Source organism: Glycine max, chromosome 13, assembly GCF_000004515.6.
Source record: "Glycine max cultivar Williams 82 chromosome 13, Glycine_max_v4.0, whole genome shotgun sequence".
Classification (NCBI taxonomy): domain Eukaryota; kingdom Viridiplantae; phylum Streptophyta; class Magnoliopsida; order Fabales; family Fabaceae; genus Glycine; species Glycine max.
The window spans coordinates 33,063,361-33,076,944 of NC_038249.2; the positions used below are offsets into that span (position 1 = coordinate 33,063,361).

A 13,584-nucleotide genomic window follows, 5' to 3' on the forward strand; every position below is an offset into this window, starting at 1 on the left:
CATAAAAAAAAAAATTAAATAGTTTATATATGTATTTATACATATTATTTATATTTTAATTTTTTTATTATTTGACTATAGTAGTTTATCTTTTCTTTATTACGTAGCAAAAAAAAAAAATTACTTACACTTTAACATCATTATCTTAGATAAATATGAGATGATGCATTTATTATTTACCTTATTCATCCTTATCCAATCTTGAAACTCAATTGAATTTTTGTTTTTTTCTCATAAAACTCACTTTAATAAATCTTTTAAGACCACATATAAAAAATATATTTTGTAAAATAAAGCTTGTTACGAATCGTATTTATTAGAATTTTAATTATTATTTAAATTAATTTTATATTAAAGTTCGGATAGAGATTAAAAATAGTTTCTCAACTACAGAATATTTGACAAGTTAATCGTACATAAATTTTTGCTGTCAAAATTGAGTTAAAATTAAATAATAACCGATGTTCAAAAATATTTATTTCTACTGTTCATATTTATTAGACTAAGACCCATCTTTTTAAAGTTGAATATTCTTTTATATAAGATTCAATTCATATCGTCTAATACATTAATTATTTTAGACTAAAATATTCAATTTTTTTTTTAAAATACATTGTATCCACAAACATTTAGGTGAGAGAGAAGAACATTAATTATAATGATAATTTTTTTAAAAAAAGGCTAAAATATATATATTTTTCCTATGAAATTATTAAAGTTTGAATTTAGTTCTTATAAAAATATAACTATAAGATTATTCAATAATTAAAAATATTTAAATAATATTCTGAAATAGTATTCTTAAAATATAACTAAGCTAGTAAAAAAACAAGCTCAATAATTAATATACATTTGGTGCGGGTCCAAGTGCAAGGAGAACAGTATTGCAGTAATGAGAAGAGCTCAAGAGCACATGAATTTTTCTTTTTTAATTTATGAAACCCCAAATCAGGTGTGCTATAGAAAATGTATACTTGCCTTCATCTCAGCCACACAAATTTAACGGATCCACATCTAACAGACCTTGTTACTTGTGCATGGTGCAAGATCAACACAACTTGTGTAGCGTAGAATCCGTCCCTGGACAGGTTGAACTCTTTTAGTAATAGTAATTGCAAGTACTATAAATTTGTTGCATAGCATGGTGTTCGTATCCCAGTCAAATTGGCACCGAAGAAAACTCCAGAACAAATTTACGTCTCTATCAGATACTTGCAACAAAAACCTCGAGAAAGAATGGCAAATGCTTCACTTCATCAATTAGCACTCTTTATGTTCCTATTTATGGTTGCATCTGGTATATTTTTGCCCATAAATCCCATCCTTTCATTTTTTTTGTGTGCCTTGGTTAAAAATGCATATTTTCAAAATTTAAGAAACCAATATATATAGGTGGTTAATAAAAAAAGTATTATATTTTAATTTGTCTGCTTATTTTCCCTAAAATCAAACATATTCTGTTCCACAATTCATATGCATAGTCATGTGCTTCAAAAGGTTTGGGCGACAAATACATGACTGACTGCTAAATATATGTATTGCTTGAAATGTTGGTAAAACTTTATGTTTAATTATTATACATACACACACACATATATATATATATATTGATTTATTTTGGAAACAGCATTTCACTTAATTACTGGTTCTTTTTGTTTTGGGGTCTTTTTTATTATTTTACTTTTAGGTTTAACTCAACAAGCTAGTGCAAGAGGCGATCAATGCAAAACCAACAAAGATTGTGTTCCATCTTGTGCTCATCGCCCACATTGTCCTGTGTTGTGTCTTGGTGGATATTGCCTTTGCAATTGCGGTTCTGCAAAAGTACATATATATAGCCATATATGACAGAACAAATTGTAGTAGTCAATGGCTTTGTTTTTTTAGAGTGGTTTGGGATAAAATGGAAATAATGTTAAATAAAGTGTAATGCAAAATAATATATAAAATAATAAAAATTTTGCAGGTTGAACTTTCTCACGCTATCTCATATATGGTTTTTCTACTGTCATGTTCCAATCATATTTGTTCATTCGTATATACAAAAAAGAAGAAGAAGAAAAATGCAAATATGAACCATAAGCATGTATATCATAAAATTTAATTATTTTATCGCATTAAATATCATTTTTCAATTTTAATATAGAGTTAAATATTTATTGAACCACTGAGCATGTTGATAATGGCTACAGCTTAATCAATGAATAATAAATAATATAATATAATATAATATATGTGTTGTTGAAAAAGAAATTAAAAAAATAAACTGATTAATATAAGAGACCCATTTTCAGAATATGAATTAAAAACCTATTTTTCTATATTATTAAAAGAAAGAATCATAAGAGACTAAGAAGTGAATAAAAATATTTAATTTATTATTATCTATTAACTATAACTAGTAGTTTTTTAAATTTTTTTTATAAGAAATTAATAATAATCATTAATTAAGAATATTTTCAAATTGAATTAAATACTTTTATATGATTACGTAAAAAGATGGTATAGTGTTTATTTTTGTTAAAGTTTAATATTAAAGTTAAAAATATATTTAAAAATAAAATTGTCATATATTGGAAATTAAACTGTTATATTCAAACTAAAAATTTGAAATTAAGAAATTTATATTGATTTATTAAAAATGTTTAAAAAATGAAAAAAAAAATCAAAAAGCAATTCAAATTTCAAATACTTTGAATTCATTGAATTTTTTAAAATTTTCATCAAACACAATCAAAAGAATTAGAATGATTTTTGGATATCACATTATAGATACATAATATCTATTAACTTTTAATGAGGGTATTTAAACTTAGACAAATACTAATCCACATCCTTAGGTTAAGAAAATAATAGAAGAAATGTTTTTCGAAATACTTTTTCCAAACCTAAATATAAGTAAAAAAAAAATATTTTTGAACCTAAATATAAGCAAATGCTAACTAAATTTTATTTCATTTAATGACAGCATTCCTATTAAGTCTTTCATTTAATATTATTTTATTTCCCGTGAATTATTTAGTCATACTCTACAGGTCTACTATGAAGGCTATTTTAGAAAGAAAAAAATTAAAATAAATATTATTAAATGAATTCCTTAATCTATGTATCTTGTAGTTAAATTTATTTATATTTAAGTCTAGAGTATCATTTATACACTCTTCAATAGAGGATAATTAATGTACGCCCTTCATAATTAAATTTCACAACATACTCGAATGAATGCTATTTAATTTACACACACTCAATAAATTTCACAATAAATAGTTAATAAAGACTATTTAAGTCCAATTTTGAGTGTACAACACGCTAGCTAGCTATAAAGTGTTAGCATGCGAGCTCAATCGAACAAGGCCAGACACATAAATTTTCATAAAACAATTAAGACTATGGAGAAGCGTGGTTCCTTCATTCTAGCTTTCTTGCTTGTGATTCTTGTTGGTCATGGAAGAGAATCGAGAAGAGAAATGTTATATATCCAAGTGATCCAACGCTAAAGCCACCCCCAGATTGCAATGTTGAAAGCGATTGCGTTCATTACTGTTCCTGGAATGCTCCTGCTTGTTGTAGGAAGCCTCGATGTAAAAAGAACAATTTTGGCGGTTGTTGTTATTGTCAAAACGTTTCTGATGCTGTGCCTAATCGTGGGTGCGTACTAACTAATAAGATTTAACTATGTGATGTTGTTTCTTCTTACCTATAATAAAAATTTGTTGGAATAATTGCTTTATTTCTTTGATTTGTAGAGCTGCTTATTTTTCATAGACCATGGTTCACAAGCTTTCGATCAACTAGGCTGATTCAAAGTATTTGGTATTTGCAATTCCATTTTGCCAACCCTTGATTTATTTCTTTCAATTTGGAGTATAAATTTCCTAGTAACGTATAAAAATAAACAAGTTAAACAATAATATTAGAATAATGTTATAACATAGCATGAAATGAAAAAAATATATATTAAATATATTTAAATATTCTACTTAATTCACCCATCCACTTTTCTTTTTTTATTTGAAAGGAGCATCCAATGGATTTTTTTTCTAGGAGTACTCCCTCCATTTCAAAATATAAGTAATTTTAGTGGGAAAAAAATGTTTCAAAATATAAGTCATTTTACAAAATCAATATTACATTAAATATTTTTTTTTCAAAATTATCCTCAATCAATATTTCATGCATTAATACAACAAACTTTTTAATTATAATTAACTTTTTTTCCTAAGTCACTAGTATTTAGTCATGTATTTATATCATTGATTAATTCCACAAATTATTTGTTTTTCCACAAGTAGCATTGAATACAATAAAGTTAAGTAAAATAGAAAGATCTTAGTTATCAAGTTTGTAAAAAAATTCATTATTATTAATGAAAATTCCGTGTAACGGAGTAAATGAGTAACAACATTATTTAATTAGAAATAAAATGTTATATTAAAAAAATCACTAATATTTTTTATGAAATTTAACAAATTAATTGTTTTTCGCAACAACGAATTATATTTTGGAACGAACGGTGGATAAATTATTAGAAATCGAGAACAAGACAACTACTGAATATGTTAAAATAATATTTGTAATATTGATTTTTAGAGTGGAAATGGAAATCATGTTAAATAAAGTATAATGCAAAATAATAACAATTTTGCATGTTGAACTTTCTCACGCTATCTCATATATAGTTTTTCTACTGTCATGTTTCAATCATATTTGTTCATTTGTATACAAAAAAGAAGAAGAAAAATGCAAATATGAACAATAACCAAGAGAATTAATAGAATGATTTTTGGATGACCATGTTATAGACACAAAATATATTAATTATTTTTTTGGATTATTGTTTTTGGAATTTTGGGAAGAAATCTAGTTGATAACCTTTAATAAAAAAAAATTCAATTATTTTTTTTATCAGATCATAACCCAAACATACTAGAAGGATTCAGAATCATTCCTTTTCAAAAATAACTTTTCTGGTAAATTTTCAAAATAACTATACGTACAGTGCGCATATGTCCTCCGAAAAGAAAGGCGCATAACCAGACATTAATTAGTTTAACATGTGCATAAGAAAAAAAAAATGTGAGAAATAAAGAGAGAGAGAGAGAGAAACAAAATGAATCGTCCATTTAAGCACTCACACCGACTTTTTTTCTAATATAAATTGTTACTAGGATATGAGCTCAATCGATCGAACAAGAGAGGTACTCAAGGTCGGGTAAAAATTAAAGAGGGATTGTGCCCTTCAACTGGTTGAATTTGAGGAAGAGAAGTTTAATTTTTTGGAAGGTATCCACTTATTTTGTTGTGAGAAAGAACAAGTTGTAAAGCCCACTGGGCATCTCCCCGGAAATTCCAGCATTTTCTAACATTACAACACCCAAGAGAGTTTGGTTTCTGAGCCAGCTAGGAAACGTAGGGCCAATTGATTTTATCTCAAATCTAAAAACTGCAGACTTTGGTTGCTACAGCATGACAATTTCTCCAACAATTTGAGTTACAGATTCTGAAGCTTGCAGAGATTCCCTCTCCGAAGTACAGGAAGGGGACCTCTCAGAGACATAAAGATGTGTGAGGTTACTTAAATTGAACAGCCATGAAGGTATTGAGGAATTAATGGGATTCCCAGTGATGTGATATATTCAAATGGAATAGATGGAGGGAGAGTACGAAGATTGCAAAAATCTCACCCAAAGTGATGTAAGTACGCCAGAGATATCAGGATAATGCAAATTTGACAAATTCCCAATTTCATCATGGATCATTCCAGAAAAATTTGCATTGGATAGGTCAAGGTAATGTAACATATGGAGAGAACCTGTGAATTTTGGAATGGGGATTCCTTCAAAGTTATTGAAACGTAGGTCCAAGTGACTCAGATGTTTCAAGTCTGTCAATGAAGGATTTATCTCGCCGTCTATAATATTGCCCCATTTTGAAAGTGGTGTAAAATAAGTCAAAGTCATGAAGTGTTTGTAGGGTATTTCTTTACACGCTTTCTAACATTAAAATGCCATAACTAACATTAAACAAGCAACCCATGTAAACACTCTCATGAAAACATCCTCATTGAAATGGTCTAATGTGTTTGGAGTAAATGAAAAACCATTGGAGTATTGTATTGATTTTAATTAATACATAGTCGCAAATCTTAAGTACAGTTGAAAAACATTATCATTAATTAAAAACACTTAAATATAAGCCATTAACATTTTTATGTAAAGGCACACGGCCAAACATTTCATATATTTAATTTATTTAACTTATCCACTTAATTGCATACATATTTATATATAATTCTGATTTATTCACTCAAAATCAGACAAAGAGTTATATATATTCAAGGAAAAGGTGGCCTCAACTTCATCTCAGTCTCCTCGATGTCAATGACAAATCCTTTGCCATGTTGCTTCCAATAATCAGCCAAGGGGTTGATCATCTCTGGCTCAGGAATCTCCAATCTTGAGCTTTTCAGGCTCTTTGAGGAAAAATTGTACTTGGCATCCCTCTCAAGCACCAGTTCTGCCCTCACCAAACCAGGACTCGCTGCTTGTGGAGACATCATCAGGGCAGGTGCACCCATAGGAAGCCTATCCCCTGCATTTCCATTTTTCACAAATACTTTCCCTCTTGAGAACACATGTAATTCTGAATTTCAAGTAAATAAATTTAATACAGTTGTACGATAAACATATATATATATGAGGAAACATTTTTTAAAAAAAAATTAAATCTGAATCCTTAATGTATAATTATTCGGTCCAGATTTAATTATCATTATTTCACTCACTCTCATGCAAGAGATACATTCCTCTTAGTCTCATATGTCCTCTGGATGTATATATATATATATATATATATATATATATATATATATATATATATAACAAATGTTGGATAAATCTTTTGCTACACGGGTTTAGCTCCAATAAATTTTAATTAAACGAGTGAGAGTGAGACACAGTTCAAGATACCTCTGTCAACCTGCCATGTACACCAGAATTTGCCGTAAGTTTGGGCAAGGTTTTCGAGCTCTGGCATGGCAACAACCTCAGGAACTCTAGGATTCACCAACAGGCCTGATTTAATCTGCAGCATCCAAATCATCCTTCAACACATTTTTCTTTAATAACTTCACAAAGAATTAAAAACACAAGCATGGCATAGATCATCACAGAATAATAATAATATATACGAAACCTCATAAGCATGAGAATGCCAAAGTTTCTGCTCCTCCGGAGGAAAGGCTTCAAAGACATCAGCAGGAACGATGTACTCCACCCCTATCACACACCCACAACACAACTAAAATAATATTTAGAAGCAAAACAATTGAGACTAGTGAAAGCAATTGAAACAGAAAGAGAGAAAAAAAGAAGACCGAGGAGACGAGCTTTGGATTCATCGGAATCATAGACAGCACATTGTATGAAGTTCTGGTGGAGTCTGGAGCAGTAGTGATGTGTCTCTATCTGGCGAGACATGTCATGGCTGTAGATAGCGAAGGAGCACACGTGCTGACTCATCTGCTTAATGGGGTCCAGCGACTGCACCATCATTGCACTCTTGTCGATCACGTGCTGACCAACACTCATCGGCTTCCCCGGAGTTGGATCCGGACCCTTCGCCGGCGTTGGGTCCGGTGACTTGTCGGTTGAAGCCATTGTTAATCGTTGCAAGATTGACTCAGTTATCTTCTCTGAAGCGTGTGAGTCATATATATAAGCCGAAGATGGAGAACGTGGGTTGAGGTTTTGGTTCCACGTAGACATGCATGGATGCTTACGTGGCTGATTGTAGAGAGACTGTGTTGTCATTTGGTAGGACTAGGTGTAAGTAGTTCGATCATAAACAACTAAGACATGCAGTAGAAGTCAACAGATTCAATCTGCTATTTTCCTCCAGAGGTCTGTTTAAGCTTTTGTGTGCCTCGGTGATTAAAGGAGGAGAGTGCCTATAAATAATGTTATTTTTATTAATTTATAATTTCACAACGTATACACTTGTATATCATTTTTTTTATCTTATAAATTACAGTATTTATTTTATCTCATATTTTTGTTTCTTCTTTTCTTATTATATAAAAAGTTATTATGAGGATTGTTATAAGAATAATTAATATTAGCCTTCTTTTTTTATTAAGAGAAGAAATATCTTAGATGAGATTTTTCAAATTGATAACATGATATATGATGCATATAATAAGACTAGTTAAAAAAATTACAAAAAATCTAGACCAGCCTTATTTAAAAGAAATCCCCTCTAATTAGTGTTCTTCTATTTCATTGGAGCTTGTCAAAGAGTCCTCTGTACAGCACAGAAATGTTAGATAAAAGAGTGACTTTTATTTATGACCTTAATGTATATTTTATAAGATATATAAACGGGTCTTTTTGATTATTTTTTTTGAAAAAAAATTGAGTCTTAAGGTTAATTAACATTTAATTTGCAGTAAATACTTGTTTGAGTGTTGTTAAACTATATTAATTATTTTGGATTAAGTAGTAGTATATTAATTTAATTCATGAAAAGATGCAAGGTATACTAAGATTTTTTTATGATTATGAATTTTTCCGTGTGGTATATGGGAACAATAATGCAGTTAGTCTCGTGTACCAAAAAACAGAAGCGTTTCTCATTCATATCATTTATAATTGTTATGGTGCCTAAAGGCAAAATAGGAAGGGTGAGCCATGAAAAGAAAAAGAAAAAAAGCAAAATAGGAATCAATGATGCCTAAAGGCATGGGAAAGATAATTTAGTACACATGGATTATGAATGTCTTTGTCTCTTTGAGACTATGTTCTCCAAATTAAATGAAGAAAATTAAGAAACGACCAGTTCTCTATTTTGTCTCTTTAGACTCTCTTTTTTCTTCCCCACATTCACTTCTTCGAATTGCCACCAGGTTGAGATCTGTACTTGTACCTCATTGAAACGATTAAATAGATAAAGAAGTTGATCAAGCTCACTATGGAAAGGAACAAGTAGAACAAATTGAGATGGTTTCTATTAATATTGTTCCCTGCTAACCAGCCACCACTACTAGTGATATGCTTGGTGGCTCCATTCACGCATTTTACCACTATGGTACTAGCAAAATACCCAAGTGCCATAGAGCTCCAAAGGAAGCAGGTTGATGTAGACTTAAGCCCTTTTGGTGCCTCTGAATAGAAAAACTGAAGCAGCCCCACATAGGTAAACATGTCAGCTATGCCAAATATGAAGTACTGAAAAGAAAGCCAAAATGTACTTATGGGCAATGGTGGCATAAGTATTGGCACCGCATCAAGCATGTTGTTGTCTCTGGCCACTCTTTTCCTTTTCACCTCTATAATTGAAGCCACAGCCATTGATATGCAAGAGAGTACTAGACCAACTCCTATGCGCTGCAAGTGTGTGACACCGGTTGGAATGCCGGTGATTTTGCGCATAACAGGCACAAAAATGAAATCATAGATGGGCATAATAATGATTAGGAAAGAAATTGGGATGATTGGGAGGGATGCGGGTGGGATGTGAAAATGCTTGGTGAAAGTGGTGTCCATGGTGTAGCCTTGTTGGATTGAAAAGGTTTGCAGCTGAGCTAGGCAAAGGGTCATTATAATTGTGCAGCAGAATATTGGGGTCATGCCAAGAACAATTTTGGCATTTTCTACTTGGGTGACCCTACAGAGTTTCCATGGGCTTGGTGGTTTCTCAGATTGCACACCTTGTTTTATTTGGATGGCTGCTCTGTCTAAGAACCTGTTAATAAGGGAACTTCAGTTTAGAACTAAATACATTGGAATTCCAATGATATTTCATAAAATGATAGCAGAGTTACATTTTATATTTACAAAAGATCGACCTAAGACCTTTTAAACTATCCTTGTATCACTTTTACTACTGAGTTATGGACTTATGAGTTGTGATCCAGTGACATACAATTATGTGGGTGTTTAGTAACATGTTAGGGATCCACATTCAGTGTAAAATCGCGTTGAAGAAACACAAAAGCAATTATTTTTTACTTCAAGTATCCAAGATTGAGTGCAATTCAAATGGTTAATAAACACGCTGTGTGTTACTTAGACACAAGAGTGGAATTAAACCTTAAAGTGTCTCTATGAGGTAGGAACTCTATTTCCTCAGCAGCTTCCTTGTCCTGTTCAATCTCGTACAGTTCTATTGGATCTTCAGGAAGAGGAAGATTTCTATTGCGGATTGTAGCAACGTAGACCTGGAAAATGCATAGCAAAGACTAGAACAAACAGCTTGACCAAAGCAATATGATCCTCCAAAACCTTCCTACTTTAAACTTCAATTTACTTAATTCATTTCAAATTCAAATTGAAACACGTCCTGTTGTTCTTCCCGATTATAAAAATTAAAAAGATGTTGAATCCATCTAGAAGTTGTTTCCATTATAAGTCTGTATTATTCAAAGATTTTAATGGCACTAACACCATATTGAAATGTGATGTGAAGGGTAGGCCCAATATATAGAAAAGTGTGGACTGAGTTGTATCATAATCAAACATGGGAGATATATGGTCCAAAAGATTCGAACCAATAAATCTCAATCCCTCTGTGTTTACATACACTTTTGCTTGCTTTTAGTGCCTTGTCATGGTGATAAGAAATGGTTGTATAAGCACTAGAATTTATTTTATGAAAAAAACAGCCTATCGAGTATCGAGTATAAGCCCAAGAGCTTCTTATTGTTTTTATACGTAGTTGTGTTGAATATTCAGAATGAGAGTTTTTCGCATATAATAGTCTTATTTAGTTCGAATAAGATTGTCTCCACTAATGAATACACAAAAAGAATGTTTTTTATATTCAGAATAAACAACGGGTTTTATAAAGGCATATACCTGAATGATCTCAATGAAAGCATTTGTTCCTTGACCAACACGAAATCTATATAGTGGCAATCCAGCTGCAAAGAGAACAATACCTAAAAATATAGCAATGGTGCCAATACCAAAGCCCCAATCCCATCCCTTGTTGATTTGTATCCACACAATGAACGTTAAGCTGAATGCACCACCCAAGCAAATGGCCAACAAGAGGGTGTTGAAGAAGGTGGACATTAGCCTCGCTTCTCGAGGGTCCTTTTCATCAAACTGATCTGCACCATGTGATGGTAGTGCAGCTTTCACTCCTGCACTGCCAAAAGCCAACAGGTATAGCCCAATGAACAGAAGAGCTTCTTGGCCACCACTAGGTGTTTCACAGTGAGCAGTTATATCATAAATGTTGCAAAGGGGTGGCTTGAGGCTGGGATAGTGTGCTTGTGCTGTAAGCAATGCAAGTCCCTACAACATCATCAACCACTATGTTTGTTCAAATTTTCATAATAAAATTTCCAAACATACATTTTGAATATTATTCCATGTAAAATTTTGTATAAACATTTGATAAGATTTGATGTTATATCACATCATTCTATTCATCATTACGATGTGATCAGTAAGTAAATTTTTATTGAATGTTAGTGTAACACACTATTATTTTTAATTCATTTTGTAAAATATGAGTATAATTATTCTGATTAAAACACATAATATATTGTTGGTATAAGATTTTTATGTGTTAATTACGTAATAAGAAAGTATTTTAGAGATGATTTTTAAAATTATTATTTCAAAAGTTAACAATTTTATGATGCTGATAGATATAAAGTTAACTTGGTGGAAAAGAGAAAAAGAAAGGAAGAAGATGTGTTTTTTAAGTTTATTATTTTAAAAGTTAATAATCTTATAATAATTTAAAATTAAATGATAATTAAAAAATATTTACCCAGTTAGTTAGTGTATTTAAATTAGATTCTTTCTTTAATTACTCGTCAAAATAAAAACAAACAATTATTCTTGCCTATGACAATGTATTTATATTTATTTATTTTTTTGTCCTAGTACGATTAGGTTAATCCTTGAGCTAAAACTTAAAATAATTTGAAAGTTATTTTATTAAAATGACGTAATAAAAGATTAATCCTTATGCATAACTAATTTTCATTGGCTATTATATTTGGGTGATCTGCTCGATGGACTCGACTTAAACATCTATAGCCGAGAGCGTTATGATCCCATTAAAATTGTCAATATTCTTTTCTGTAAGCAAACGATTGTCTATGTTTAAAAAAAATTATCATTCAAGGATATGTTATTTAAGGATTACTTAAAATTATATTATTAGAACAAAGTATGTATAAGTTGCTTAATTATAATGTAGTATTGTAAAACTCATTAATAGAACATAAATAACTCAATGAATTACTTAAATTACATCCATTATAATTAATGTAATATTGTAAAACTCATTAATAGAATATAAATAACTCAAAAATGAATTACTTAAATTACATCCATTTTGATTCATTTCAGTATTAAAAATGTTATTTATGCCTGATTCAATAGGATGTACATGGGTCACTTAGATATGATTTTAGAGAAAATAAAGTTGAACCAATTAAAATCAAAGTTTAAGCTGGATTTTTTATTAAAAAAAAAAAATCCATAAATCACAAACGAGGACCTATGCAGTCGGTTTTGATTTGAGTGTTGTCGTGAATAGGACTAGTTGGATGTTGAACATAATTAGGAGGGAATTAGTTGAAGTTTGGAGCTTACCAAAAACTCGAATACCCCAGAAATTAAAACAGATCTGTATCTGCCAATCCATGTGTCAGCAAGAACAGCCACTGGAATGGCGAGTATGTAACCGGTTCCCATGTAGTTGGTGAGCATGTTAGCTGCATCTGGTATACTATAATGCATTATCCCACTGAAGTATGGCACCGAGTTCACAGCTAGTGAAAATGTTCCCAAATTCTCAAAACCAATCATAGCTGCATACAAATTCAAATTAGTAAATGCATCTCACTGCACCATTCACCATCAAAAAATCTGCTAAGAGAATCTTAATACAAAATCGAGTAGTACACAGTAAAAAAAAAAATGATACTTTCTGTATATATATGTTAGAAGTCATCATCAAAAGGCTGATGCCTTTTCTAGGAATCTTCAATTCAAGGGTATGGTGTCTCTGGATTAGTTTCCATGAATAAACAAATAACCCCCCAACTTCAAAACTATTAACTCCTGAAAGAAATATACAAGAGAATGTAGAAGAAAACATTTTTGTTGCTTTTGAGTTGTAAAATAACACAAACCACCTTAATTTTATTTTGGTTAGTGACCCTTCTTGACAATAAAAAGGAAAAATGTTCATAATCTAAGCAGTACCGGATTAATTAGTCAATGTCATTATTGTTGATCTTTACCTAGTATGAGCACAGAAGCAGACATCCCCCCATATTTGAATTTAAGAGCTTGTCTTCCTTTCCAATCCACTTTATTTTCATCAACCAGCTCAATCTCTGCTTCCTCTTTCACATCAACAACCTCAGACTTCTCCTGCATGATCAAAAATGAAAAAACATATAACGAGAGAGCCGAATGGATAGTAGTAAGTGTATGAAAAACAGAAAAAATAAATACCATGGCTATATATGCAGAGCACTTTTTAGTAGCCGATTCAAAAGAAAGAGCAGAACTGGCGAAATTACAATGGCAGTAGGGAAGACCAACTCTGTCTATA

The 13,584-nt window shown here is 30.9% G+C and overlaps 3 protein-coding genes across 3 annotated transcripts; 1 reads left to right on the forward strand and 2 right to left on the reverse strand.

Moving 5' to 3' along the window:
• Positions 1-1,152: 1,152 nt before the first annotated feature.
• LOC100305621 (uncharacterized) lies at positions 1,153-1,975 on the forward strand. Its single transcript, NM_001400826.1, has 2 exons — positions 1,153-1,297; positions 1,688-1,975. Exons 1-2 carry the CDS (start codon positions 1,237-1,239, stop codon positions 1,846-1,848), a joined length of 222 nt encoding a protein of 73 aa, NP_001387755.1. The 5' UTR covers positions 1,153-1,236; the 3' UTR covers positions 1,849-1,975.
• Positions 1,976-6,295: 4,320 nt separating this feature from the next.
• Positions 6,296-7,686, reverse strand: LOC100305847 (uncharacterized). Its single transcript, NM_001250650.2, has 4 exons — positions 7,376-7,686; positions 7,195-7,277; positions 6,969-7,083; positions 6,296-6,591 (listed from the first exon to the last, which is right to left on the reverse strand). Exons 1-4 carry the CDS (start codon positions 7,656-7,658, stop codon positions 6,335-6,337), a joined length of 738 nt encoding a protein of 245 aa, NP_001237579.1. The 5' UTR covers positions 7,659-7,686; the 3' UTR covers positions 6,296-6,334.
• A 960-nt stretch (positions 7,687-8,646) lies between these two features.
• LOC100794642 (protein NRT1/ PTR FAMILY 4.6) lies at positions 8,647-13,444 on the reverse strand. Its single transcript, XM_003541633.5, has 5 exons — positions 13,268-13,444; positions 12,615-12,832; positions 10,854-11,297; positions 10,089-10,216; positions 8,647-9,741 (listed from the first exon to the last, which is right to left on the reverse strand). The coding sequence occupies exons 1-5, from the start codon at positions 13,404-13,406 to the stop codon at positions 8,880-8,882; spliced, it is 1,791 nt and encodes a 596-aa protein (XP_003541681.1). The 5' UTR covers positions 13,407-13,444; the 3' UTR covers positions 8,647-8,879.
• Between the last annotated feature and the right edge of the window lie 140 nt (positions 13,445-13,584).